At 47.3% G+C, this 25,480-nt stretch overlaps 1 protein-coding gene across 14 annotated transcripts in view; it reads left to right on the forward strand.

Annotated features, from left to right (window-relative positions):
* The window catches only part of prdm16 (PR domain containing 16), a 200,973-nt gene that overhangs the window by 78,641 nt on the left and 96,852 nt on the right, over positions 1 to 25,480 (forward strand). For all 14 annotated transcript variants that reach the window (XM_029124107.2, XM_029124114.2, XM_029124109.2 and 11 more), the window contains exon 3: positions 18,407 to 18,460. In XM_029124107.2, the coding sequence (XP_028979940.2) occupies positions 18,407 to 18,460 (54 nt within the window). The remainder of the gene's footprint in view (positions 1 to 18,406; positions 18,461 to 25,480) is intronic.

The raw sequence follows: 25,480 nt of genomic DNA on the forward strand, positions 1-25,480 counted from the left end.
TACTTGTGTGAACCCATCGGACCTAATGTAGCTACAACTGTTGTGATCCCTTTTCATTTAGGGTCGTTTGGTTTTCACATATACTGTATGTTTACAGGTGGTCCTACTTTTTTCGGGTTTAAATGTCCAGCTGGTTCTCCAGGCCTACTCATTTGGTCACTTGTTGCTGGTTGTGAAAAACACTTGGGAGGTGACTTCCGACTGCTCCCGCTAATTTAAAGGCTGTTCAGGCGAGCTCAGCGGTGACCAGAAGCTCTGCCGCTAACCAGCTGACCTTAGTCAGTGCAGGAGAGATACGCTGGGAAGACGGCCAGGTCCGCTGCAGTTCAGAAAAGAGCAAATTGGACGGCAGCTTTGTTCCAACTTGTCTGCCTCTTTCTCCCCGGCCTCCGTTTAGGTCAGGCTGGTGTGTTTGAGCCAGGAGTAGAGGAGGACTTTTTGGAAGCACAGGGATGTTTTAGAGGCTTGGGCAAGTCTGTTGCGTAGGTCAAACAGTGTCCTCTGCTGCTGTTCTGGCTGTGGTCATATGAAGGTGATGATGTTGATGATGATGATGGGGCTGGTAGTGGTATAGAGGATAATTAAATACTTCCTCGTCATCGTCGTCCTCATCATCAACCTTGCACTTTAAATCAGTGACCACAGAGGATCTGGATGACCAGTGGTCAGCTGATTAATGTCCTGGCTGACTCTCCCCTCCTCCCCCCTCCCTCCCAAGTCATCTCCCGTCCTGGTTGGTGGGCCGTGACTGTGCAGTGTTCCTTGTCACCGTGCTCATGCCATCCTCCTGGCCAGCGGTACCCCCCCCGAGGCCCTTGTGTGCCCCCCACCCCCCACCCCCCACCCCGCCCATTCTGCCCATGTCCTCTGTGTCATTAATCAACGTCAAGACGACATGTCCGCCAAAGACAAGGCCAGTATTCTTCCATCCCTCCATGCCCCCGTCCGCCCCTCCTATATCTGATTATCCCCACTCTGCACCCATTCACATGGCCAGAGAGCCAGCGACATGAAAGGGGATGAGACGAAAAAGCACAGAAGAGGAGGAAAAAGAAGAGGAGGCATTTCTTCCTAACTCTCATTCTTTCTCTCACTCTCTTTCGCTCTCCCTCGTCTGTCTCTTTCATTCGGGGGAAATAGTCTTCGCGGCGTGGCACTCGGGATGCCTCAGAAGAGCTGGTCGGTTAAATAATTCATGGGAGCTGAGAAAAAGGCCATTGATGATGTTGAGGACGTTGTATGCCAGCCTTTGTCATCGTGCCCCCCCCCCCTCCTCCCGGCACACATTGTCCCTTGTTTGTCATTAACCTTTACTGTAACTCTCAGCTGCCCGGGCACTACCACTTTGAGCCCCCCCCCCTTCATGGGAGGAGCATCAGTTCATCAAGTGTGGGAGAACATTGTGCCGCTGGTTTGAAGGCCCTGGTAGACAGACAACAGAGGTGGGAAGTCATTCATCTGGACAGCATATGAAGGTCTGTCAGTGGCCAGGGGCGTTGTTTTAACGATATAGAGGGTGAGAGAGAGAAATCTGTAGCGGAGGTCCGACTTACTCTCTCACTTGGACGCACTTGAGCAATAGCTGAGACATGCGTGTGTGCACACACCCACACACACACACAAACACACACTCACAGACACACACACACCCACACACACACACACACACACAAACACACACACACACAAACACACACACACACACAGTGACGTACTGAGCCCAGCTGTAAAAGCAGCACCTTCAGCACTCCTACATGATCCACAGACTGTTCTCCGTCAGCCACGCTCCAGTATGTTCTTCAGCCGCTCCTCTTTATTTGCTGTGTTTCTGCTGTTAGTAATAACAAAAAACATGATATTATTGTCTGCCTTTGCCGTAATCATTCTGGTAATAAACTCAAGCCAAAGTTCCAGTGGGTCGCAGCGAGGCTAAGGAGCCGGGACGTGTGACAGACTGGTGAGAGAGAGGGATGACGGATGTCCAAGCCGCCCCCTCCCTATTCATGTCAGTGGCCCTCGCCCCAACCCCGGTCACATGGTCACATGGTCACATGACACATTGTGCCGTCTGCAGTCTGGCCAATAGTTCCCTCTTGTCTCTGGCAAACCACAAGCAATCAGTCTTCCTTCATGTTGTGGCTCCAGCAATAGCCCCCGAACCCCGAACTACTGCGCCCTACATGTGTGCTGTTCCTCCAGGCAGGTATGGATCTGAAGAGGGAGGTGGGGAGGGGGGAGAGGGGAGCGGGACGATCGCCGGCCAGTAAATTGCCTTGCCAATCAATCTTTCCCAGTGGCCCTTGATGAAAAGCTGTCCAAACCTTCTCCCGCCGTCTTTAACGAACCCCCTCCACAACGCTGTATTAGGAAGGGGTCGGACACAGAGTGGACAAACAACGGCTAAGATTACAACGCCCTGAGGGGGCGGGGCGGGGCGGGGTGTGGGAGGGGTGACGAGGCAGGGAGGCAGAGGCGTTAGTCGACCCGGAGGAAGAACACTGTGATTTATCTCTTGTTCTGTTTTGGTTTTGAGCCTTGTCATCATGGTCCGAAAGCCAGGGTGGTACAGACCGAGGCTGTGATGGAGGGAGAAGGGGGGAGAAGGATGGAGGGGGTGGGGTTGAGTGGTCATCCTGGCTGGCATGGCAGACACATGGTGACTTAAAACATGTGGCACCTCACAATTACAACAGACGCTGGACACCGGCCACAGAGCCCTGTGACACACACACACACAAGGAGTTTGGATTCCTTTCTTCAGCAGTGCAGCACTTGTTAGCTGGCTGGTTCTGAGCTATCTTACTCCAGCTCTCTGGGAGAGCAGCGGCCGTTGGGAATGTTAATTTGCTAATTTGTCGTTTTATATAAGACTTTGTAGGGGTGGGGGTGTTGTTGGGGAAATTGGAGGCTATAGCAGGCGTGTGTGTGTGTGTGTGTGTGTGCGGGGGGGGGGGGGGTGACAAAGTCTGGCTCAGTGATGCAGATGACTCCCCACCAAGTTATTTTTCTCAGAGAAATGGGGCAGAAATACCATGACGATCGGAGAGCAAAAAGCGCCTCCATGCCCATAGAAGGTATTAAGATGTCTCTGTCTCTGATCCTCCCTCTTCCTGCCAGTCCTTCAGTCTGGGACCTGGGCCAAGTGCCACCAAAGACACTCCAGGACTAATAAATCATTCTCATTTCAACATCTGCCGGGCCCCCAAAAAGGGCTACCCCTCGCGAAGATGGGCCCTTGGCTTTCTTCCACTACCCAGCGCCCCCGCTCGGACCAGACAAAACCCCCATTGTCCCGTGCCCAAGTGAAGAAGAGACCCTCTTTTTCTCCCACATGACAAAAGCCGTCTGAAGCCAAGATGTGGGCTGCCAGCAGAGATGCTTGGGCCCCGGCGGGGTGCCCTAACTCCCTCCGTTCCTCCCGCCTCCTCTTCGTTTCTCCCTCCACTTTCTGCTTTTAATACTTTCCTCCTGCGGGGTCACTCTCTCCCGTCGCCCCGGTCCCCTTTCATGGCGCCGCACTCTCAGCCTCTCTCCGTCTCCACATAAAGACATCAAGTGACAGGGGGAGAAGGAGGAGGAAAGAGAAAAAGGCCGACCTGGTAGAAAGAGATATTAGACATGGCTGTCACTTGCCATTCCAGGCCCCTTTTGTTCTGTGTGTCATGGAAATAGATAAATAAACAGGCGTGGGGCTGAAAAGCTGGGATCAGAAGCTTGTCGCATTATTCATATTGAGAGAAGGGAGAGAGATAGATATAAAGAGAGGGAAAAAACCTGCTGCTGCCAATTATAGGAGAAGAGAAAAAAATCATTTCCCAGTGTTTAGATTGGTTGCGCTACGGCCTAACTAAGCTATTCATTTGGTTTCTCCAGTGTTGTTTCTAATGATGGCTGGGACCTTGTATAGTGTGTGTGTGTGTGTGTGTGTGTATGTGTGTGTCTGTCTCTGTGTGTGTTTCTGTTCAAAGCAAAGAGAGGATCTTGAAAGGTGTCTTTAGGCTCATTAGTTACCCACAATCCTTCATGCTGCCTGACTGTGTGGCGATCTTTTCCCATTTCCCATCACCTCAAACTCATCTTCAACAATGGTGAGATTCGGCCAGAATCAACTCAGAGACAGCTTCTGTTAGTTAAAGTTCACAAAACAACATCTTACCAAAGGACAAAATCAATCCTTTTAGGCTTGGAACACCTCAAGTGTGCATCCTGTGGTGAAAATGACATTGTCAATCAGAGCTGGTGATTCAGACCTAAGCTGGACTGGAGGATAATTACCATTACACTTTCTGATTAAGGAACAGTAATGTGTTGTATGAATCGAATCACCTCTTAAAAATCACTGACATCAATTAATTGGCAGGATAGAATTAAAAGCTGCTTAGCTTTGTCAATCCGTACTGTTGTAATAAGTGAGAGTTGAATACTTTTTTCACCTTTTTAAGCCATGGTTTCCTTTCCACGCTGTTATAGTATGAGGGCTGATCATCAGACTGGGAAAATAAATGTTTTATGACAGCAAAGCTTGGCCATTCTCTTCAGGAGAGTGCCACTCCATTTTAGGTGCAATCAAGCGCCCCAATGTACCTGAGCAGATTGCATTGATTAAACATAAACCCAATACTCAGGAGGGTTCCAGTGAACAGTATGCTTTACTCTACCACTGTGTGAGTGTGTGTGTGCGCGGTTGTGTGTGTCTGTGTGTGTGCGTGAGTGGGTATGTGTGTGTCCGTGCTCCTGCCCGCCATGTTCCTGTTGACGGCGCTAAGCTACACGGCTATGCTAATGTTTTCATTTGCACAAACCTGCTCAAGCAGGCAATAATGAACAACGTTTACAGACAAGGCGCGTGATGAATTAGTCAATTAGCGATACTGCCTCCTTTTTTCGTTCATATTTTATGAAGTGAATTATGTAAATGTAGGCCGTGTAATGACTGTTTTTTTCCGGGCTGCTTATTATGCAGCTGGAGATCTGGCCTCTGTGGGAATGCGAACCTGACCATACTGTTTCCTTAATCCCCCTTATCACCTTCTACATACGTTGGATGGGATACAGCCTGTGTCCGCTGGCGGTGGGCATGTCACCCATGCTCCTGTCAGAGCGAGATGCGCGTCTCCACGGCTGTTGGGCACCCATCGTCCGTCCGTCAAACTTACCAACCCCCCCCCCCCCCCAGCCATCATCATCCCCCCTGCTCAGCCATTATCACCCCGTCCCCCGTCCCCAATCAAAATGTCCTCCCACGGCTATGAAAGCACAAACTGTAAGATATAGTCATCCAGTGCTTTACTCCTCCCTGTAACCCATCCTCTCTCACCTTCCCCTCCACTCCTCCTCTCCTTGCCCCCGCCTCTCCTACACCCCTCCTCTCCTCCACCCACCATGCTAAACATTATGATTTCTAATTAGCCCCTGAGAAGAATCACTAATTTGCTTCAGCCGTTACTGGGCCCTGACGTCTCAATCTGCTAAGTGTCAGGGAAAAGACCTGTTTCACACACACACACACACACACACACACTGTACCACAGAGAGCGCTAGCGAGAATGATAGAGAGGAGAAAAGGAGAGAAGAGACACAAAGTGAAAGAAAACAAGAGAAAGGAAAAAGCGCGTCCGTGTCTCTGGCGGTCCAGACGAGGTGAGCTGAAGAAAGCCGTGAGGACGGGTGGGAGTTGTTGCTCCCCAGAAGCTGTAGTAGCGTAGCCCACGGCGGTCGGATTGCCAGTCCGTTCCTGTGGACGGCGAGTTCCTCCACACAACGCACACATTGTCCGGGCTGCCAGCGGCCCAGGCGCTCCTACACATTACAGATACTTGTTAGCCTTGGCTGGCCATCCATACAGCGCCCTGTACATAGGGGTCCCTCATAGGAGACGAGAGGTTAAAGGAGAGAGGGATGGACCCACAAGGGAGCTGCACATTTCATGTCAGCTCCCTTGAGAGACAAATTAACGTTAAAAATTACCCTTAAGGCTATTAACGGTGGAATCAAAGTGGCCACACATTCTGTATTATGCATTCTGTATTATTTTATAGGAGTTTGAAAAGGAGATGAATTCATGATTTCTCTCAGGATTGTCAGAATACGAGTCAGTAAGTCTGTCTGTCAGTTGACTCATATCTTCATGCTTCTTTGTCATTCTTTCTTGTCCTCTATTTTGCTTTGTCTCTCTTTCTTCCCTCCGGGGGAAACACTGCGCAGCTCTGTCTGACTCTTAGTGTGTAATGGACCCTGAGAGGATGGGCTGTCCCAGATTGCTCCCTGGAGTCTGATAAAGTGGGATTCCTGTCTGGCACCCCCAAACCCAAACAGCATTAGTGGCGCTGTTTTCTCCCATATGCAACACAGACACAGACACAGACACAGACACAGACACAGACACACGCAGGCCAAGAGAACAGGACTAATATGACCCATTCTCTGTCATTCTTTGTCTGCTTGTCTGGTATGATGGAAACAGTAGCACTACACCACATCTAGACCCCTCCATCCTCACTCAGAGTCTGTCAGCAGTGTTAGTGGGCTTTCTTATCCAGGCAGGACGGAACCAGCTAGGTGATAACACTGTTAACAAGGTCAATGTGTGGCAGAGACCGGACAGGAGACAGCCCTGTACCTCCCTGTACCTTCCAGAACATCTCTCTGGTCTTCACCCTTTGTTCATCTCTCTCTCTCTCTCTCTGTTCATCTCTCTGTTCATCTGTCTGTTCATCCCTGTTCATATCTCTGTTCGTCTGTCTCTCTGTTCATCCCTGTTCATCTCTCTCTGTTCATATCTCTGTTCATCTCTCTGTTCATCTCACTGTGTTCATCTCTCTGTTCATCTCACTGTGTTCATCTCTCTGTTCATCTCTCTGTTCATATCTCTGTTCATCTCTCTGTTCATCTCACTGTGTTCATCTCTCTGTTCATCTCACTGTGTTCATCACTCTGTTCATCTCACTGTGTTCATCTCTCTGTTCATCTCACTGTGTTCATCACTCTGTTCATCTCACTGTGTTCATCTCTCTGTTCATCTCACTGTGTTCATCTCTCTGTTCATCTGTCTCTCTGTTCATCCCTGTTCACCTCTTTCTGTTCATCTCTCTTCATCTACCTCTCTTCACCTCTCTCGCTGATCTTCTTCCTCTGTTCATTTTGCTCACTCCGTTCATCACTCTGCCGTCCAAACTTGCACACAGATACCCTCTGTCTCTGGTTCACTCTCTCCTTCTTTCTCTATGTCTCTTTCTGCGCTGTCGCCAATATTAACATGAAGAAAAACCCTGTAGCGCAGAGAGAAACCCGCAGACTGAGCGGGCCTTCTCTTCTCCCCCTGTGAGGGGAAATACTGTTGTTATTTTAGAAATCACACTGTTCAAGATTAATGTTGGCTCGAGGAGTGTGTCATCGGTCTTTGACGACGGGGGCCGAGGCCGCGAATAAAGCTAGCACTGTGCTCTCTCATGGCCCCGTCGGTACGGACGTTTTCTCTCTCACCACGTCTTGGCTCACTGTCAGTTCCCTTCTTCATCCATTACCCGCCACTGAACCAACGACACCACAGAATGTAACGCACCAGAGTCTTCGTTTCGGACGTTTCTCTTCGTCTTTAGCCATTTCGTCATGCTCTTTATTTTCGCTAGTTGACGAGTCTAAGTAGTGTACGCGCGGGCGTGTTTGGTCGTCGACGCAAAAACAACAGAAAGTTCGGAGGCCTTTGCAAACATTTTCCTCGCTGATTGCTCTACTTACATGACTAATGGAAAGTTCCAGTGGAGTCATGGCCATTATACTCCCACCATAAAGCCATACATCAGATCCAGACAGATAGTTATAAACCAGAGTTCAGGCTCTAAACCGTTGGCTCCCTATCAACCTACCATCTCACCTTGTGTGGCTCAGAAACAACGACCACAGCAGTTTTCAGGAACAACCCTCAGACACTAATGGATTGCAACGAGGACTTGTTTTCGTTTTGATTGAGGACCATTGAAAGGGGTTGTCACTCTGGAAGTTGAGGACGGTCTCTGATGATGACCAGCAGAGGCTCTATTCAGTGGCTTTGAATATCCGTCTGAAAGTTCCTCCTGATAAGTGACTGGTTGATAAGCCACAGACATTAATCTCCCCGTCGGAGATTGTGGGGTCCTTTTCTCTAACATGGCTGTAAAGGGCTCCTTAAAGGAGTCCTCTTATCTGTTCGCTAATAAAGTCATTTGTGTTGAGCCCGAAGTTCAGCCGAGCCTGCTCTCTCTCCTCTCTGACGTGTGTTTGCACAGGAGATGCCCCCTGTGGGTGACCCAAGGGGTCACGGCTGTCTGAACTTGAATGCACCTGTGTTTCTTTGGCTAGAACTGCAGCAGAGAGTATGGCTGATGGTTGATTGTAGTGAGATGGACTTGGATGGGTTTTGTTTGTCTGTCTGTGTGATAGGACTTCCACTCAGAAGTGTTAATGTTGAGCTAAGGTCCAGCACTTGAATTTCTTTTCTCTGTGTCATTGTCTTTGATTGCTATTGTAAAAAGTTACTAGAAGTGTCATTGACCCTTGATGTATTGCTGCCAGTTCTTTTACTGTAGCAAACGGCTGGTTTGAAGTCTTACGTATGATGACTGAATCAATGACACGTTCACTCACAAGTAGAAATTAGGCATCCTTTTTGTCCAAGGGAGTGTGACCACTGCCTATCTCTGCCCTGCAATATCTTATTCAGAGCTGAGACCCAAGGTCAGTCCTAAAGTAGAGGCTGAGAAAAGAGTCAATCTCCGTCCAGGAATGTTGTGTTCTGAAGGCCTCATATCCCATGACGTATTTCCGCGCCAACGCCGGTTTTATTGCCTCGCCGCCGGTCGCTCCTTGCTCCTCCCAGTCTTCGCTCAGAGTAAACAAGACAGCAGTGAATCATGGGAGTGCAATGTCCCGGGACGCAGCCCCCTAATCAATTTAATAAGCCACATCAATCATCGCACCCTGACATTTATTGTGGAGGTGATGGGTTGATCCCGTGGACTCGGAGACAAGTCCTTGTAGTGATAAACGTTGCTATCTCCAGAGAGCATGGACAAATAGTGTGTCTCAGAGGGAAAGGGGAGTGGGGGGGGGGGGGTTTCAGAGACCCAAGCGGTTGTTATCACCGGACGTCCTGTGGATCACTTAACACCATACTTCATCCAGAGAGGATCGATGAGCACATAGTGGGCTTCCATTAGTCTTCTTTAACGTGAAATGAGTCTTCGTAAACGTTTAGTAACAGCTGTTTTAATCCCAAACCAGGCTCTGTGAAATGGCTGAAGTTCAGTCGATAAACTTAGTAAACAAATGCCCTTGATTCAATCTATTGCCGTCACATTAATTGCATGTCCGCGTAGATGACACGCTCTTTGTCAGGGTAGATTTTGGAAAACCTGCTGACTGACAATAGTATATTGACTGAACAGTGTCCTTGTTTATTTATTGCCTTTATTTATAGGCTATTTAGAGCAATAACAATCTGGCAGTTAGCCACCTTAGAAGATTTGCCTGCGTGCGGTGTTGTGTTCTCATTGGCTGCCCTACATCAGCAGCTGTGATCTTGGCACAGTGTGGCCTCATCAGCCACCGTAGTGAAGTAAAACTAATTTGTGTGTATCGTCAGACAATATCTCTTGGCAGTAGCGGCTGACTTAACTCCTTGAATTTCTTCCTATTCTGAGACGTAAATAATCAGATTGGACGCTCATCAAATTGCCAGTGTAAACAGTTGCGGAGCTACAGTCTATTTGACAAAGACAAACGCTTTTTATGTGTTTATCTCCATATCGTCTTAAAATGATACAAATCCTAATGTCTGGTCATTATAACTATTATGCTGTTATTATGCTTGGTATTTTTATCAATGTTAGCCTGTACTGCTTCAATTATCATCAGTGGTAATTGTGTTCACATTGAACTTCAAATGATGGGAAATGCAGGAATTTGAGTTTGATTGCGACTGATGAATAGTGTTTTTTAAAACTGGACCAATTGAAATACACATCTAGCACTGTCGTCCCTTTTGAAATGGAATCCTGTGCGTCCTGAGTATTGACTTAACACCGCAGTACACACATGCGTACGCACACACACACACACAGGGGTTTCTTACCTTCCTGTTGTCGATGGCCTGGGTCATGTCTGGAGAGTTGTAACAAGGCCATTTCTCTCCCTCTGTCACGGGGCTGACAGCTGCAAGACCTTCTCTGTCATCGTGACGGAGATGAGAAGACCTGATGGAGCAGGACACACACACACACACACAACATTCTGCAACCCCTCAGAGGATTCTTCTGCAGGGGACAGAAATAACTGTTCCTCTGCCACTTTGACCTATTAACCCCCCCACAACATTATTTATATTTAGGTGATCCTCGATGTGTCCAGAGTCTGTTAAAAATACTCCTTGTTGGTCTATATTCAGTGGCCAGTGTGGAAAAGGATCCATGTCACCCGTGATCCGTTGTAAAGGCAGTCTCTGTGTTTTAGGCTGGGCAAGACTCATTAGGAGCCCATGTACAATGGAAAAGGAAAACAAGCTTTTTCTTTATAAGACAAGTTCAGCTTGTCCCTCCCTGTTTCAATTCATTTGACTCCATTTTGTGCCTAGTGAATACGGCCCTGGTATCAAAACCTGATCCCAGGAGAGGGAGGGTAGAGAAAGAGAGGGGAGTGTCTGGTAGAAATGATAGAGGTGAAGGAAAAAAGGGAAAGAGAAGTGTGCTCTTCATCAAAGGCTGTTGCAAGCTGCTTGTTCTGGTTCTTGGTACAAGCGACACCAGTATTGCCCTCCAATTAATGAGACAACGTGTTAGATCCTTTACAGGGAGAACACAGAACACATGCAAACGCACACACACACACACACACACACTGTAAAATCTGTCAAGAGTCAGGACAAAAAGAGCATTGAGAGTCTGAGGGAGAGAGCGAGGAGGTGTCTGTACTGACTTCAGGGCTTCAGGGGCTAGCTCTCACAGAGATGCACTGCTGCTCCAGCTGACCTTGAATCTAGACGTTCAGAATGCCTCCTCCCACCAAACACACTGGCTGAACGAGTCAGCGTTACAGATGCCACTGACAGGCGTTGGGTTGTCTTCGGCCTACCGTCACGTCACTTAAATGCCTGCGTTCTCTTCTCCCTGTTAATTAACCGTGTGTGCGTGTGTGTGTGTGCTTTAAAGTAGCCCCATCAGACTTGACTGCACGCAGCCAGGCAGGAAATACAGCGGTCTACTTATTTATTTATCTAGGAGCTGGACTTGAAGGCATCGTCTGGAACTGACCCCGTCTTAACCTCCCGGGGCAGAAGAAAGCACTGGCTTGTGCTCCCCTGACTCAGATACAGTGTGTTAGCTCAGACTCAGGGGACACCTTTCACTTTCATGTTAGTGCCTGAGCCTCCCTTCCTGCCTCCTCCTCAGGTTGAGATGTGGAAAAGAGGGGAGGGAACCAGGCAATGGACCTTTCCGGAAAAAAAATATATATACCTCGAAAGTTAGCGTACAACTCGTTTTAAATATCTACATTTCTCGGACCCTCTTATACCCTGTTTATCTCTGTCTCCGATGCTCACTCACCCTCTGTCACTCTCTAACTGTCTCCCTGGCCAGCGGCATGGACCTGTCGGACCAGCGCGAGGTGATGTGAGGAAAGATCTGCACATATTTACACCCCAAAATATCCGAAAGCGGTAAATATTTAGGAAGGACGGATAAACAATAGGCCTGCGTCATTTCACTGTGCGTCTTCTGTCATCACATGAAAATATACCACATGGCCCGTTACCAGAAAACCTCTCAGGTTGGCAGATCTGGTCTCTTAAGTATGTTGCTATGTTCTTCTTTGCATGCAAAGGGATCCCTGGTTTGAATTAAAGACTCTAATGGTTTGAGGGACAAAGTTGCCCGATTGTGTATTCCTATACATACAAGTCAGACAGAAACATTGGAGTGAATGCTGGGGATGCAGAAAACCAATATCAGATTGATCCCTTTGAGCCGTGTCCCTAATGAAAAGCATGTTGCTACCCAAACCTCATACATTACGGAACTATCCCATCTTTCAAACACCATGTTTGCTGGCAGAAATGAAAAGCATCTACGTATCATATGGATTGACCCTGGATCTAATTTATGCTGCCTACAGGTCAAGCTTTAAATCTCCCTGCCACGTCCCCCTCCCCCCCCCCCCCCCCCCCGTTCCCCTCTGTGTGTTCCAGCGTGCTGTATATGATTGTTAGAGACTAGGTGAAGATATTTCTCCAACCGGCCTCCACGACTCATCGATATGCAGCAGCCTTATGAAAAGCAAAGGCAGAAGATGCGATATATCACGGGCTGAAAGCCGCCCGACCAGGAGGCTGCGCATGCAATCCTCTTAGCCACCAAGGTAGAATTATTTATTGGCCAAGAGCCGTGAGGCTGTCAAAGCATCTGTTGGCCAGAGATCTATTGGCTCTCCCTTATTCACTTATGATTATTACTGATCATCTTCCCAAATGACTTATCAATAAAGTGGGCCGGACGGCTAATTTATCTCTATGGCTCTGTCAATACGAAGTTCTGCGTCCCGGCTTAAAAGGATAGAGGCCGAACGCTGTGGTGATGGATGGGTCGCAGGGACTGTATGAAAATATGACCCTTTTAATAAATTCGCCACAGCGTTCTTTCTTGCGCTCCCCCACCCTCTTTTTTTTTCAACAACTGTGAGGCACAATGTCGATTTCTCTCTCCGCCGACCTCATAAAATAACGTACCTCCGTCAAGGTGTATTTGCTGAGCGAGCACCAAGCACCAAGCCGTCAAACACATCTATTATTCTCCCGGAGAGAACGATCCACTTCAGATATGCGACCTGAGTTCAGCCTGTCAGTGAGCAAATGAATCCCATGGAATGTTAGCTGAATAAGTAATCTTATGTTGCTTGCATGGATAACACATTTAAATCAAACATTGGATATGATGAGGCAGCTCATCCCATGTCTTACTGAAAAGCTCCCATCGTATTGTGACATTTGCCTGAGCATAAATCATGGGAACTGTTAAAGGACTCTTAAAGGACTCGGGGTCACCGCTGGTACTGTAAACACGCCCGTTGTGTTTGAGAAGTGGCCGTGACGGAGACACACAATAGCGCTGTGTGTTTGCCTGCCAAATCTGCTCTTTGTGTTTCCACTCTATCATTCAGAGGGTTTCAGTTCCGCCAACCAACGCCTGTCCCATCCTGATTCGTTGGGTAATAACGCTGTTAGCTTTCACCCGGCGTGATAAGTGTCCGACCAATCTCTGATCTCTCTCACCTTTGTGTTGCGCCCAGACAATAGGACTGGCGCATTCCTCTACCATCCGCCGCCACGCTCTTTGTGCCCTTTTGACATTCCACTGACAGCCAAAGTCGAACACGTTGATAAGACCGTAATGTGGAATCAAACAATGCTAAGCTGGGAGCCATTACGTTTAATTGCTCGCTCCACCCTCCCTCCCAGCCACCCCCCCCCACATCCCACCCCATCAATAGCCCTTGAAACATTCTCCTATCAGACCTGCCTTGATGTTTGCCTTGGCAGACGGCTTTAAGTCCTCAGCTTATTAAAGTAATCATAAATATATTCTATCAGATCTCCGCCTAGCTTCCTGGTATTTAGCGAGGAGGATTTCCCCCTCCCTCCCTCACTCCGTCCCTCCCTGTGCGCTTGGAGCTGGCTCGTTGTTGAACTATGTTTTAAGAAGTGATAGCTGAGCAAATTGTTTTGTGTCGGCTCGCTCTCCGTATCTGTTGGGAAGTCCCAAAATAGTTCCTTAACACCCTGCTGAAGACAAAGGCACAGAGAGGGAATGAAAAGCACAGAGAGAAAGCCTGTTATGGTACAGGGCTATCAAAGCCATATCAGAAGTGTAGACCTCATAGGAAAAGACTGCAGACTAGTGATATTTTTCTTGAAGCGTGTCGGCTGTTAAGGCTTGAGACCGGCTGGTGCTGGAGAGAGTCACAGTGATTAATTTGCTGCGATCATGTTTGACATGATAGTTAGGGCCCAGTTTAGACGGAAAAGAAGTCAAAACCAGACAGAGCTCTCTCTGTCTTTTTCTGTCCTACGCACACATGCACGCTCAGCCGTTTATTATGCAATGTGAGATCGCTTTGCGTAAGACCGCATCCACTCTAATCTATACGTCAAGAAATCAATAATGTCCTGAGCATTGCCACAATTAACTCTTGTCAGAGTGCCAGCGCTGGAGAAAGTTCTCAATAACTGCGTAGCGAACCTTCCAATTTGTGGGTTTCTTGGTGTGGCTCCTGAAGCCAGTGAGTTGTCAGTCTGTCGGTTCAAAAGGCCTTGAGGTCTGTTTGCTGGTGTTTCTTTTTGGAAACTTGCGGCTTTTGACATCCATAACCATCCATTGGCCGTGTTGCTATATTGCCTCATATTATCCAGACTTGAGGAGAATTGCTTTTGGCAACGAGCGCCAACATTTTCCTACAAAAGTGGTCTCTTTTTGTTGTTGCTGCACTAGTCTGCCTTTAGTGTCCAGTCGGTCGTTAGCGCACCATCGCTAATTCCTGGAGTTCATATTGTGTCATGTTTGCATGCCGACTCTCTGGGGTTCACTAAAGGTGTCAGTGTGCGTGTAGCCGTAAGCAGGAGAGAGAATGAGAGCAGAAAGGAGTGTAGTAGTTCTGGAAATGACTGAGTCCATTTGTTCCCTGTCTGCTCCAGCTGCCAATGATGCGGGGCTGTAACAACACAGTGTTCTCTCCGGTCCACACCCTGCCATTCTTCATGTGCTCCGTGGCGTGCCACTGCAACTGGCGCTTAAGTGGCAGTGAAAAAGCCCTGACGCAGTCAGAAAACAAAAAAATGACATTCGTAGCTAGGACGTTAATAATCGGGTATATATCATTTCACACAGTGTGCGAAAACACACCCACGCGCCTTCTCTGTCGCCGTGACAGAGTGATTCCGCAGGTGCCTGTGCTTTCATCGAGGCCTGTGTTTGCACTGGAGGTCACCAGGGCTGTGAAGAGGGTCCGTTTCCGCTAGAGGCTCCACAATCTCCATCACGCCGTGGCCCATTGGCATCGGTTACTGTAGTTTCTCTGTACACCGTTTTCACAAGTCTTATTGACTAATTGGACCCTTTTGATTGAACCAAGTTAGCGTAATCTGTTAGCTGAGTTAGCCGAGTGCAGATTGGACGGCACATGTTCTGCGGGAAGCAGCCATAAGCTCACCTCTGTTTTGAGAATTCCCACTGAGAAAACGTTACTGCTAAGCGACAGTGACTCCGGGGCAATAAAACATACCTTACTGTCAGAAGGGTGTCCAGTCACTTTTTCCCCACTGATTAATAGGCTATTTATCTGTGTGCGTTTGTCCTCAGCAGCGGAGGGAGTCTGGGGTGTACTCCTAAGTCACACATCCGTTACAGAGCAGAACAACCCCATTGACCAATGCTATTCAGATCAGACACCAAATACAACTGAGAGCGATTCACATTGGCAGCTTAAAATCATTTTCGGCAGCTTGTTTTGGGAGCTCAGCGCCAAAAGTAGTGCAACAGGATTTTGTTCAGAGGCAGATTGGGTCGTACTGCTATTAGAAGCACACAGCAGAAGAGGACAGAAGCAGGTCTAAACTCTAAAGCTGAAAGACATTAAACCGTCAGGGTAACCACTTGTGTCTGTTTGCATGTCTCCTACAGTTTCGGGTTTCTCTCGCACGATTTGATACATACACATATTTACGTTTGGCGTGTCAGGGGGAGGTATGGGAGAGGGAGGGAGTTCTGGCCTCACCCTGCTGCCTGAGTGCCTGGTAGCGTTTTACAGACTCAATGAAGCTGTTGCTTTGTAAACTGTTACAGCTGGCCTCCAAATATTACCATAGGAGGAAAGACCTCTCCTTCTCTCCCTCCCTCCCTCCCTCCCTCCTCTCTCACCCCAGCTATTGTTGGTGTACAGGATGGCCTAGCCCCTGCAGTCCACCACGCACCAAAACACGCAGCAACACACAGTCAAGTGTCCCTACGCATCTACGCGACAGAATGTGGAGACACTGTAACTTGGTCTTCTAGCTCTATCTCTTCCTGTGGTTGAGTGAATGGGTTTGGCGTTGCCCGAACTCCGGCTTCTGAGCAGTGAAGCAGTACAACAGCCATTTATAAACACACACCAAGCTGATGCTGGTGTGTGTGTGTGTGTGCATGTGTGTGTGTGTGTGTGTGTGTGTGTGTGCGGGTTGGCCGAGGGGGCTTATGAGTTGCACATGGGCTGCGGCAGACCAAATGCAAATACACAGACCTCATAGTTGTTGGGTTTTGAATCCTGACTCCATGCTTGTTTAAAATAGTGTCACTGAAATGCACCGCCGGCTGACGAGATTGTGTTTTTCTGATGGGGTACGGCTTTGACAAGGCTGAGGATTAAATGATAGATGTAAGTAGTGTACAGTATGTGTACTTGTGTAGGTATCTATGGTGTAATTGTTTCCATTCAGTGCTCTGGGAGATCCACTGACAGTTTAATGTGGGAGAACAGCTCTGTCTGTCTGTAACCTAGCCTGTATATCTGTCTGTCTGCCTCTCTGTCTGTCTGTCTGCCTATATGATGTCTGGCATAGTATCCTATTCACTGACTTATTGCTGTATCCACTGTATAGTGAATTGGGGACCCCATCAACTGGATGTGTCCCTTCACAGGACATAGGTGGCACTATTGCCTGTTGTTACAACTAGATAACGTTTTCAAAATGTTTTTAATGTAACCAAATGAAGTGTCTTTCAGTGCAGCTGTGGTTGGTCAAGAGGCAGAGTATCATTACACCGGACACACGATACGTTGACAACAGCAACCTAAGAGACTTACACTCGGTGATGTACTTAGCACATGCCATACAAACAGACGTTTGAGAAAGCGAGCTCTTGCTCCATTAGAATGAATGGGGTTAGGGTTGGTAAGAATCCGCCAGAAATGCACAAACACTTATAGAACTCAGATCCGGCTTTACCGTCCACACAAACCATAATCTGTCTTTGAGCAGGTCTATTCAACCTGCTCATAAAAGACTCCACTGTACGAGCCAAATAATCCCCCCAGTTTCCCCACATCAGATTCCAAATGAGATAACTGCTTGGAATATAGAGCCCTATCCCTCCTCCTTCCTCCTGCAAATCATGGAGGAGGACATCCAAACAGAAATCCAAATGCTAACATGTCAAGTTCAATATGCGGGGATGGAGTTGACCATGCAACACCACACAACACAGCCTCTGTTGGAGAGAGAGAGGAGGAGCAGAGGGGCAGTGTGGCGGGAGGGTTTGGAGATGGATGTGTGTGTGAGTGTGTGTCTTTAATACGGGGCTGATAATCCCAGGTATACTCAGACTACACATTGGTTTCCCCTCCCTGATTCCCAGTTTATGAATGGACCCCTGTGAGAGAGAGAGTGTGTGAGAGGGGAGAGAAAGACAGGGGAGAGAGAACGGAGAGAGGGTGAGAGAAGAGAGAGAGACGGGTTGTGCCATTATCACTGTAATCATCCCTCCATCCCTCCCCCCTCTCTTCATCCTCCCTTGCTTCCTCGACTCGATGTGTTTCAACACTGGCTGCATTCTCCTCACAGTCTCTGTGGATAAATATTGCTGAAGGCCTAATTCCACATCTCCTGTCCTCTCTCTCCCCCAAAAGCTCACTGTCTCACAGAAATTTCCTGTTATGCCAAATGGGGGCGAGGGGGGGGGGGATTACAGCCAAATCTATGAGGCATTCATTTCAACAGCTCTTGAGAGTGGGGTGTGTCTGAGGATAGCCTGCATGTGTGTGTGTGTGTGTGTGTGTGTGTGTGTGTGTGTGTGTGTGTGTGTGCATGTGTGTGTGCATGTGTGTGTGTATGTGGGGTGGATGTATCACTGAGTCCCCTGACTTTATACTGTCTTCCTGTATGTAGTCCCCTGCCCATCGAGTTGCCGCGACTGTTGAGAGATGCAGTCGTGACTACTGTGTGACATAGTCTTGACTTCTGAGTGACTCAGTCGTGACTCCTGAGTGATACGGTCGTGATTTTTGAGTGACACAGTCGTGACTACTGAGTGACAAGGTCGTGACTACTGAGTGACTCAGTCATGACTTCTGAGTGACTCAGTCATGACTACTGAGTGACACGGTCATGACTATTGAGTGACACAGTCGTGACTACTGAGTGACACGGTCATGACTACTGAGTGCTAAGGTCGTGACGGTTCAACGACACCGCCATGACCACTCAACAGGGAATTCATGACTGTTGAACGATCATGGACACTGAAGCTTATTTGGACTGTGGTTCAGAGATCCACATCACTTTGTCATGGAAAGAAGGATTCTCTTTTTCACTGTGTTCAACCAAAATTGTTGTTTGTTTTCTTCACAGCAGATGCTCAACGACTGCGAGGCGGCCTCCTCCCCAGAGAGTTGCATCAAAAAGGTAAGACCTGTAGAGATGTGCTGTTGCTGTTCGACCCTTAACGTTGGTGTTGTCATTACACACACACACACACACACACACACACACACTACCCGGCAAGGTGAACAAATTGGTCATTCATCCCTGAGCAAGGCAGTTAACCCTGATTGCTCCCCAGGTGCTCATCACGACACATCCTCACACCTCTCCAGTTGGGAGGGGTTGGGTTAAAATAAGTCAAATCTCGGTTGAAACTGCTTGTAAACCTGACAAATACCCCCTTTCCAACCAAAGAAACTCTGTATTTGAATGTGTGTATGTGCATGTCTGTTGTTTTGTGTGTGTGTGTGTGTGTGTGTGTGGTTTTGAAAGGATAGATGGTGTTGGTGGCAGCATCAGTAGCTACATCTTTATGAGGTGCTCCATTTATTGAAAGCTTGTGTCCCCGGGTCACGCCAGGAGGACAGAGTTCAAGTGGAAATGCAATGGTGCCTGAAGCAACAATGATTGGGGTGGAAGACAGGGACACCTGTTAGGACAATCCGTGGAAACCTTTTGTGCGTCTGTGTGTGTGTGCGCACATCTGTATGCGTTTGTGATCCAGGTTTTGTGTGCGTGTGTGTCTTTGTAGCTGTGTGTTACACTAATTAAAGGGTAATACATGGTCAACCCACACACTCCCAAACTCTCTGTGTCGCTGAAAGAGTATGTGGTTGTATAGGGCTGAGAGGATTGACGTCTGGCCTTTCAGAGTTCAAGGGGCTTTTCTGGGTTGGAGCTTGTCACTGGTTGGTGACCTTTCAACTCCCTTTCACTTTAACACCTCAGTGCTGGACCTGGATCTCTATTTTGGACTGTGTTGTAGTTTGTCTTCATGTTAAATAGGATCCTGGGTCTCTATGTTGGGCTTTGTTGTAGGTTCTCTTTAGGTTAAATAGGATCTTGGGTCTCTATTTTGGACCGCGTTGTAGGTTGTCTTTATGTTAAATAGGATCTTGGGTCTCTATGTTTGACTGCGTTGTAGGTTGTCTTCAGGTTAAATAGGATCCTGGATCTCTATGTTGGGCTGTACAGAAGGTTCATCCGCCTCATCTCAACCCCAAACATGAGCTTATTTGAGTCATGATGGGTCTTTCAATAAACTATGCAGTTTGATGTTGAACTTTGGTCTCGCTGAGGAACTCGGAAGGCCACAGTGGTCAATGAGCTCTTTCACTGCTTTTCCGAGTGACCACAGCTGGCCACACACTCTTACAATGTGGAAAAAAAGATGGTGGGTCTTAAAATGAACTTCACTACCACCTCCTTAATGAGAGGCCCCATACTGCCTCGACACACAAAGATGACATACAAATACACTTGTATGCAGACTTGGTAATGGATACGCACAAACACACACACACACGGGCACGCAGACACACATGGATGCATACACACACATCCAGACACAGGCAAACAGTGAGTGGGTATTGATGGTGGCTCATTATGCTCAGAATGGCTGTGGTGGGCCCTCATCATGCCCTAGCACACCGTTATGAATATGAATGACATTATGCATGAGCCTTTTGCCAATGACGTTGCTCATTCATCAGTGTAACACACACATCCCCTTCCTCCACCTCTACACCACACAGTGTGCCATTGCTCTGCTTGATTACTGGTGAATGCAAATCAGGTTCCCCCTTCTGTTGCAACCCCTCAGGAAGCAGGTCCCCAGGCTACTGCACACAGTCCGTATTAGCTTGGACCTTGACCATTCTGAGCTGGCCTTGGTGGGAGTGATCCCACGTTTTGATGTTAGCCCGCTGGATACCTTTCGCCCATGAATCTCAGCGTGTAACCTAGCAACAACATCACCCAAAAATACATGTCAGAATAAGTCAACATAACTCATGGAAACTGTAATTAACTGGGACGTTTTTCCAAGGAGGTCTTAGATACGCAATTTTACTTCTACCTAAGATGTTTAGGGCTTGAAGCAGTTGTATTTCTGACATGTGATAATGTTCATGACCACTTGTCCAGTAGCCCGAGTCAGAGCTTAGCCAGCCACTTCAGGGAATTGAACCAACTGAACGTAATGTTCCTACAAAAAGCTAGCAGGTTAGTTTCACTTAACATCATCGTATCAGTGTGAATGACTTTGAATTAAATGTGGACTAGCTACAGAGCGTCCTGGGGGAGTCGCTATAGTACAATTTAGGAAGGGAATGGCTGTTTACGCTGATCCCCAGCCAATTGGCATCGTCCATGGGGCAACCCTACACTCCTCCACCGCTCCATCACTCCACTCCTCAATCCTTCCCTCCATCCATCCCAACCCCACCCCTCCACCCGTCTCTCTCTGTGGTGACGAGGAACCAGCTGGGGTCTTGTAGGGCCTCCCTGCCCTCCCCTTCTGTTCTCCTTTCAGCTCCTCGTCTGCTTCCACTGAGAAGGAGTTCTCTTGGAAAGAGACCCTGAGAGAAGGAGAGTAGAGGAGAGTATCCATATCATCATTTCATTATCTGTCTTTCACAGCCCTTGACCCCTCCAGATCCCTCTCTCCCCAAAATCCAAACAAAATCTCGTCCAAAGAGGCTTTGGTCCCAGATAGACAGTCTAGCCCACCAAACGGACCGAGAGAGAGAGCCAGGCTCGAATGAAAACAGAAGAAGGGATAAGTGGAGAGAGAAGATGTTATTGTAACTCCAAAGCCGTCTTAGTGAAATGTGCCTAGGTGGTAAGATAGCTGGGTAAGAGTGAAGTCAAGAGGCTTCCATTCATTCTGCCAACAGAAGAACGTGCAAGTTGGTGATCCCGGTTTTTTTTCTCGCCCTCTTTCTCTCTCGTTCTTTTTTGATTAGACAGTGATGCTTATCGTTGCTGGTTGTCGATAGGATCAGCCGTGGCTGGGTTGGGAACAGTGCTATCTATCTCTATCTGTCTGTCTGTCTGTTTTATCCCCACTTTTGTGTTTGTGTGTGTGTGACAATCCCCTGACAGAAGAGGGTCGCTAGCTTGTACACGTGTGAACACAAGCAAGATCAGAAGACAGATTGTACTAAGACATGGACACTCTCATTCATTACAGCCCAATCAATATTATGGAATTGCTTTTTGTCCCCTCCGATCCTCACGCTAAGTCACGCTATCTCTCTCTTTCTTGTTGCTCTCTCTCATACTGTTATTTCTTAGCACTATCTCTTTCTATCCTTTCAACAGTCAAGGACTATGTTTTTATTTTTCATCGAGGATAGATTTCTTTTGAAGGTACACAATATACAACCATGACTTAGAAATATCCTTGTTTTTTAAAGAAAAGTCCATTGAAATAAAATACAATTGATCATAAATACTGTGTAGACATTGTTAATGGTGGAAATGACTATTGTAGCTGGAAACATCAGATTTCTTATGGAATATCTACATAGGTGTATAGAGGCCCATTAACAGCAACCTGTGTTCCAATGGCTCGTTGTGTTTGCTAATCCAAGTTAATCATTTTTAAAGGCTAATTAATTAGAAAAACATTTTGCAATTATGTTAGCACATCTTAAAAACTGTGCTGATTAAGGAAACAATAAAACGGTCCTTCTTTAAAACTGGCCACACAGGTCCTCAACTGGCTGCTTCATTTAGTACTGCCTGCAGAACACCTCCAGCGTCAACAGTGAAGAGGTGGCACCGGGAGGCCGGCCTTCTTGGCAGAGTTGCAAAGAAAAAGTTATATCTCAGACTGGCCAGTAAAAATTTGTTTGAGTCACAAAGAAGAACATTTGTGAGAAATAAAAAAATGTTGGAGGAGTGCTTGACATCATCAGTCAAGTATGGTGGAGGCAATGTGATGGTCTGGGGGTGCTTTGGCGGTGGTAAAGTGGGATATTTGTACAATGTTAAAGAAATCTTGATGAAGGATTGCCATCACTCCATTTTGTAACACCATGCCATATCATGTGGATGGGGTTTGTTTGGAGCCAATATCCTCCTATAATTGGACAGTTACCTAAAACACAGCTCCTAACTATGCAAGAACTATTTAGGGAAGAAGCAATCAACTGGTATAATGAATTGGCCAGCACAGTCACCAGATATCAACCCTATTAACCCATACAACCCATACAGCTTGACTGTATGGTACATAAGAAGTACCCATCAAGCCAATCCAACTTCTGGTAGGTGCTTCAGGAATCTCTTCAGATTACCTCAACAAATTGACAACTAGAATGCCCAAGGCTTTAATTGCTGCAAATGGAGGATTAGAACCTTGCCAGTGACTATATTTCCTACTCATTTTGCTATATTTCCTATTCAAATTCATTCATGAAAAAACAAGGAGACCCCAAACTTTTGAACAGTAGTGAATGTATATGTTAAGTCAAGTGGAAATCCTTTTTCTGTGTTGGTTCAAGAAGAGAAGCGACTAAATACTACCACAAAGTGAGACTACTTATGCTTTGACGGAGGAGATAAGAATTACTTTACTACACCCTTTGACAGGGACCCAGGCTGTGAAATTTCCTAATTCATTTGTGCATCTGTATCAATCTGATATTTTTATCTAAAAAACAATCAAACATGTTTTAGATGTGTGTGTATGTGTATGTGTGTGTGTGTTTACGGCTTGCTGTGAACATACTGACCCTTTATTTTCCTGCATGTAATGAAGGATGTGGGTCACTAGTAAATTGTTAGTGGCTCTGGTTTGGAGGTGCAAGGGGGATCCAGCTGTGGGTCTGTACGTTTGCGTGCGTTCGTGTGAATTTGTGTGTGTGGCAGTTCTTTGCCGAACCAGGGAATTGAGTCTTTAAATGCGCACTTCTCAATGGCCTTAAATTTATCAAGGTTATTAAGGGACAGAAAGAAAAGCTTTACAGGTCACAGAAGCGATTCTCTGCCCCGGGGCAAACCAGCCCCGTGAAAAAGGCTATGATTGATTGATAATTATGATAATTTGTTTGAAATGATAATCTGGAAGGATATTATAATCACTGGCACCCCGACACCACCACAGGGCCAGCACAGTTCCCATAATGTGGGGCCATCAGAAATACCCCCTGGTTACAAAGGAGGGGGTTGGTGGAGAGGGTACGACAGGGGCCTCCCGGTCTTCTCCCCAGGGGCGGCGGGCGGCTGATGAATGATGACCCAGAGGAGCTTGAAATCAGAGCAGAATAAACAGGCCAGCAAGACAGGAGGGGCTGTTAACTATCTGGGGCTTGGAGTGAGAGAGGGCAATTATACTGCCAGGCATGGAGAAGCCAGGCCCTTGGCCCTGAGGGGGAGAGCAGAGGGGCCCGAAAGAATGTGAAAACCTCCTATAGACATCCAGGACCCTTACATACGTGTAACACATACACACAACTGTCTCCGGCCCAGTAAGGCTGTAGGAGAGCTCATCCTCCAGGGATGGAGGGATGGGTAAAACCTCTGCCGTTTCCAGACCCACTATGCTATGACATGACTTGACGATAATATCATTTATTTGTTCAGCGGCAGCTCTGCTCCGTTTGACTGGCTTTGGCAGATACATTTAGTTCTTTCACTCCCTTGTTCCAAATATCCACCAAGTGGACTGCATGGGTTCCTAGCTGGGGTTTCCTATAGCATGTTAATATGATATAAATAGACAGTCACTTATGCAAACTGGAAGAGAAAAACGAAGCCAACAGCATAGGACCCTGCATCACATTACTGGCTTGACTCCTAACCAAAGTTGGGTCCCTCTCGGGATAGGAGACCAAGAGGGATAATTTGTTTGGGGAAGCTGCCCATTGCCAAAGGCAGTAAGTGTTGTAGAGCATAAAGCTGCCCATTACCCCAGGCAGTATGTGTTGTAGAGCATGAAGCTGCCCATTGCCCCAGGCAGCATGTGTTGTAGAGCATGAAGCTGCAGGAACTAGTCACCTTGATGACTCTGGGGAACTACAATGCTTTATTCAGAGTCATACCACAATGTGTCATCAACTGGGTGTCTGAACAGAGGAAGGAGAACCATAGTTGAGCATCGTCAGCCTATAAGTGATATTATGTGTGTGTGTCATGGAGCCAAGGGACTTGGTTTTATTTAGAGAAGAGGACAGGGCCTGGACCCAAACCCATAGCCTCACCAGTGGTGACAGCTTGCAGAGCAGACAATGGGAGGATCTAATGGATAACCATGTTTAAGGCAACTGATCAATCCAGGAAGAGAACAGAGGAGAGTCAGCTTGGGCTGCCTGAAGAGCCTACAGTATGTGACAGAGAAAAGTCGTGGTTGAGTGACCCGTCTGACTAGCTGAGGGGTTGAAGAGATCATTCTGAGAGATAACAGGATAGTAGGTTAAAGACTCCCTACTTGGAAAGGAAAGACAGAAGTGTTACTGGTCTGTTTTTCTTCTTTTTTTTTATGTCAGAGGGGTCAAGTGTTGGTTTCATAAGTAGGGGAGTCAGTCTGGACATCTTGTCAGATGGGGCACAACCAGTGGTCCGAGTCTAGTTGGTTAATTAAGGAAGTGACAAAGGGGAAGAGTTTTTCAATGATGATCTGGAGGAAGGAGTATGTCAAGTATGCAATCATTATTAACATTATGTTGTTTATTATTGTAATTATTATTACCTTAATTAGTAAATTGTATGCCCTTCTTTTCTATGTTTGGTTATTGGCTTGTATGGAATATGGGTAGTTGTGGACAGGTAGTCACTGTGTCACTCAAGGTTCAACTCTTAGTCCAACTCTTGTTTCCCATGTCCCAGAGAGGGTGGAGGATAACAAGCCATCACTCTCCTCGCCGTCCGCCTCCATCCCCTCTCTTTTCCCTCTCTTTCCCATCTATACCTCCCTTTCCTTTCTTTCTCTTTCCCTTGTTTCTCTCTCTCTCCCTAAGCCTCTCTCCTTCTGTCACTTTCTCTTTCCTTTTTCCCATTCTCCTTCCCTCTCCATTTCACTAGGTCCTCAATGGGAACTGCCGTTAGCGCAGAATAGTGACATAATGGGCCTTCAGAGTCCACTGGCCCTGACACACTGCTCCTTCAGTATGTGTGAGCTGAGACCAGCCCTGTCCTGTCCGGAACCAAGCAGTG

This window comes from Esox lucius, chromosome 12 (genome assembly GCF_011004845.1).
Source record: "Esox lucius isolate fEsoLuc1 chromosome 12, fEsoLuc1.pri, whole genome shotgun sequence".
In the NCBI taxonomy this organism is placed as follows: domain Eukaryota; kingdom Metazoa; phylum Chordata; class Actinopteri; order Esociformes; family Esocidae; genus Esox; species Esox lucius.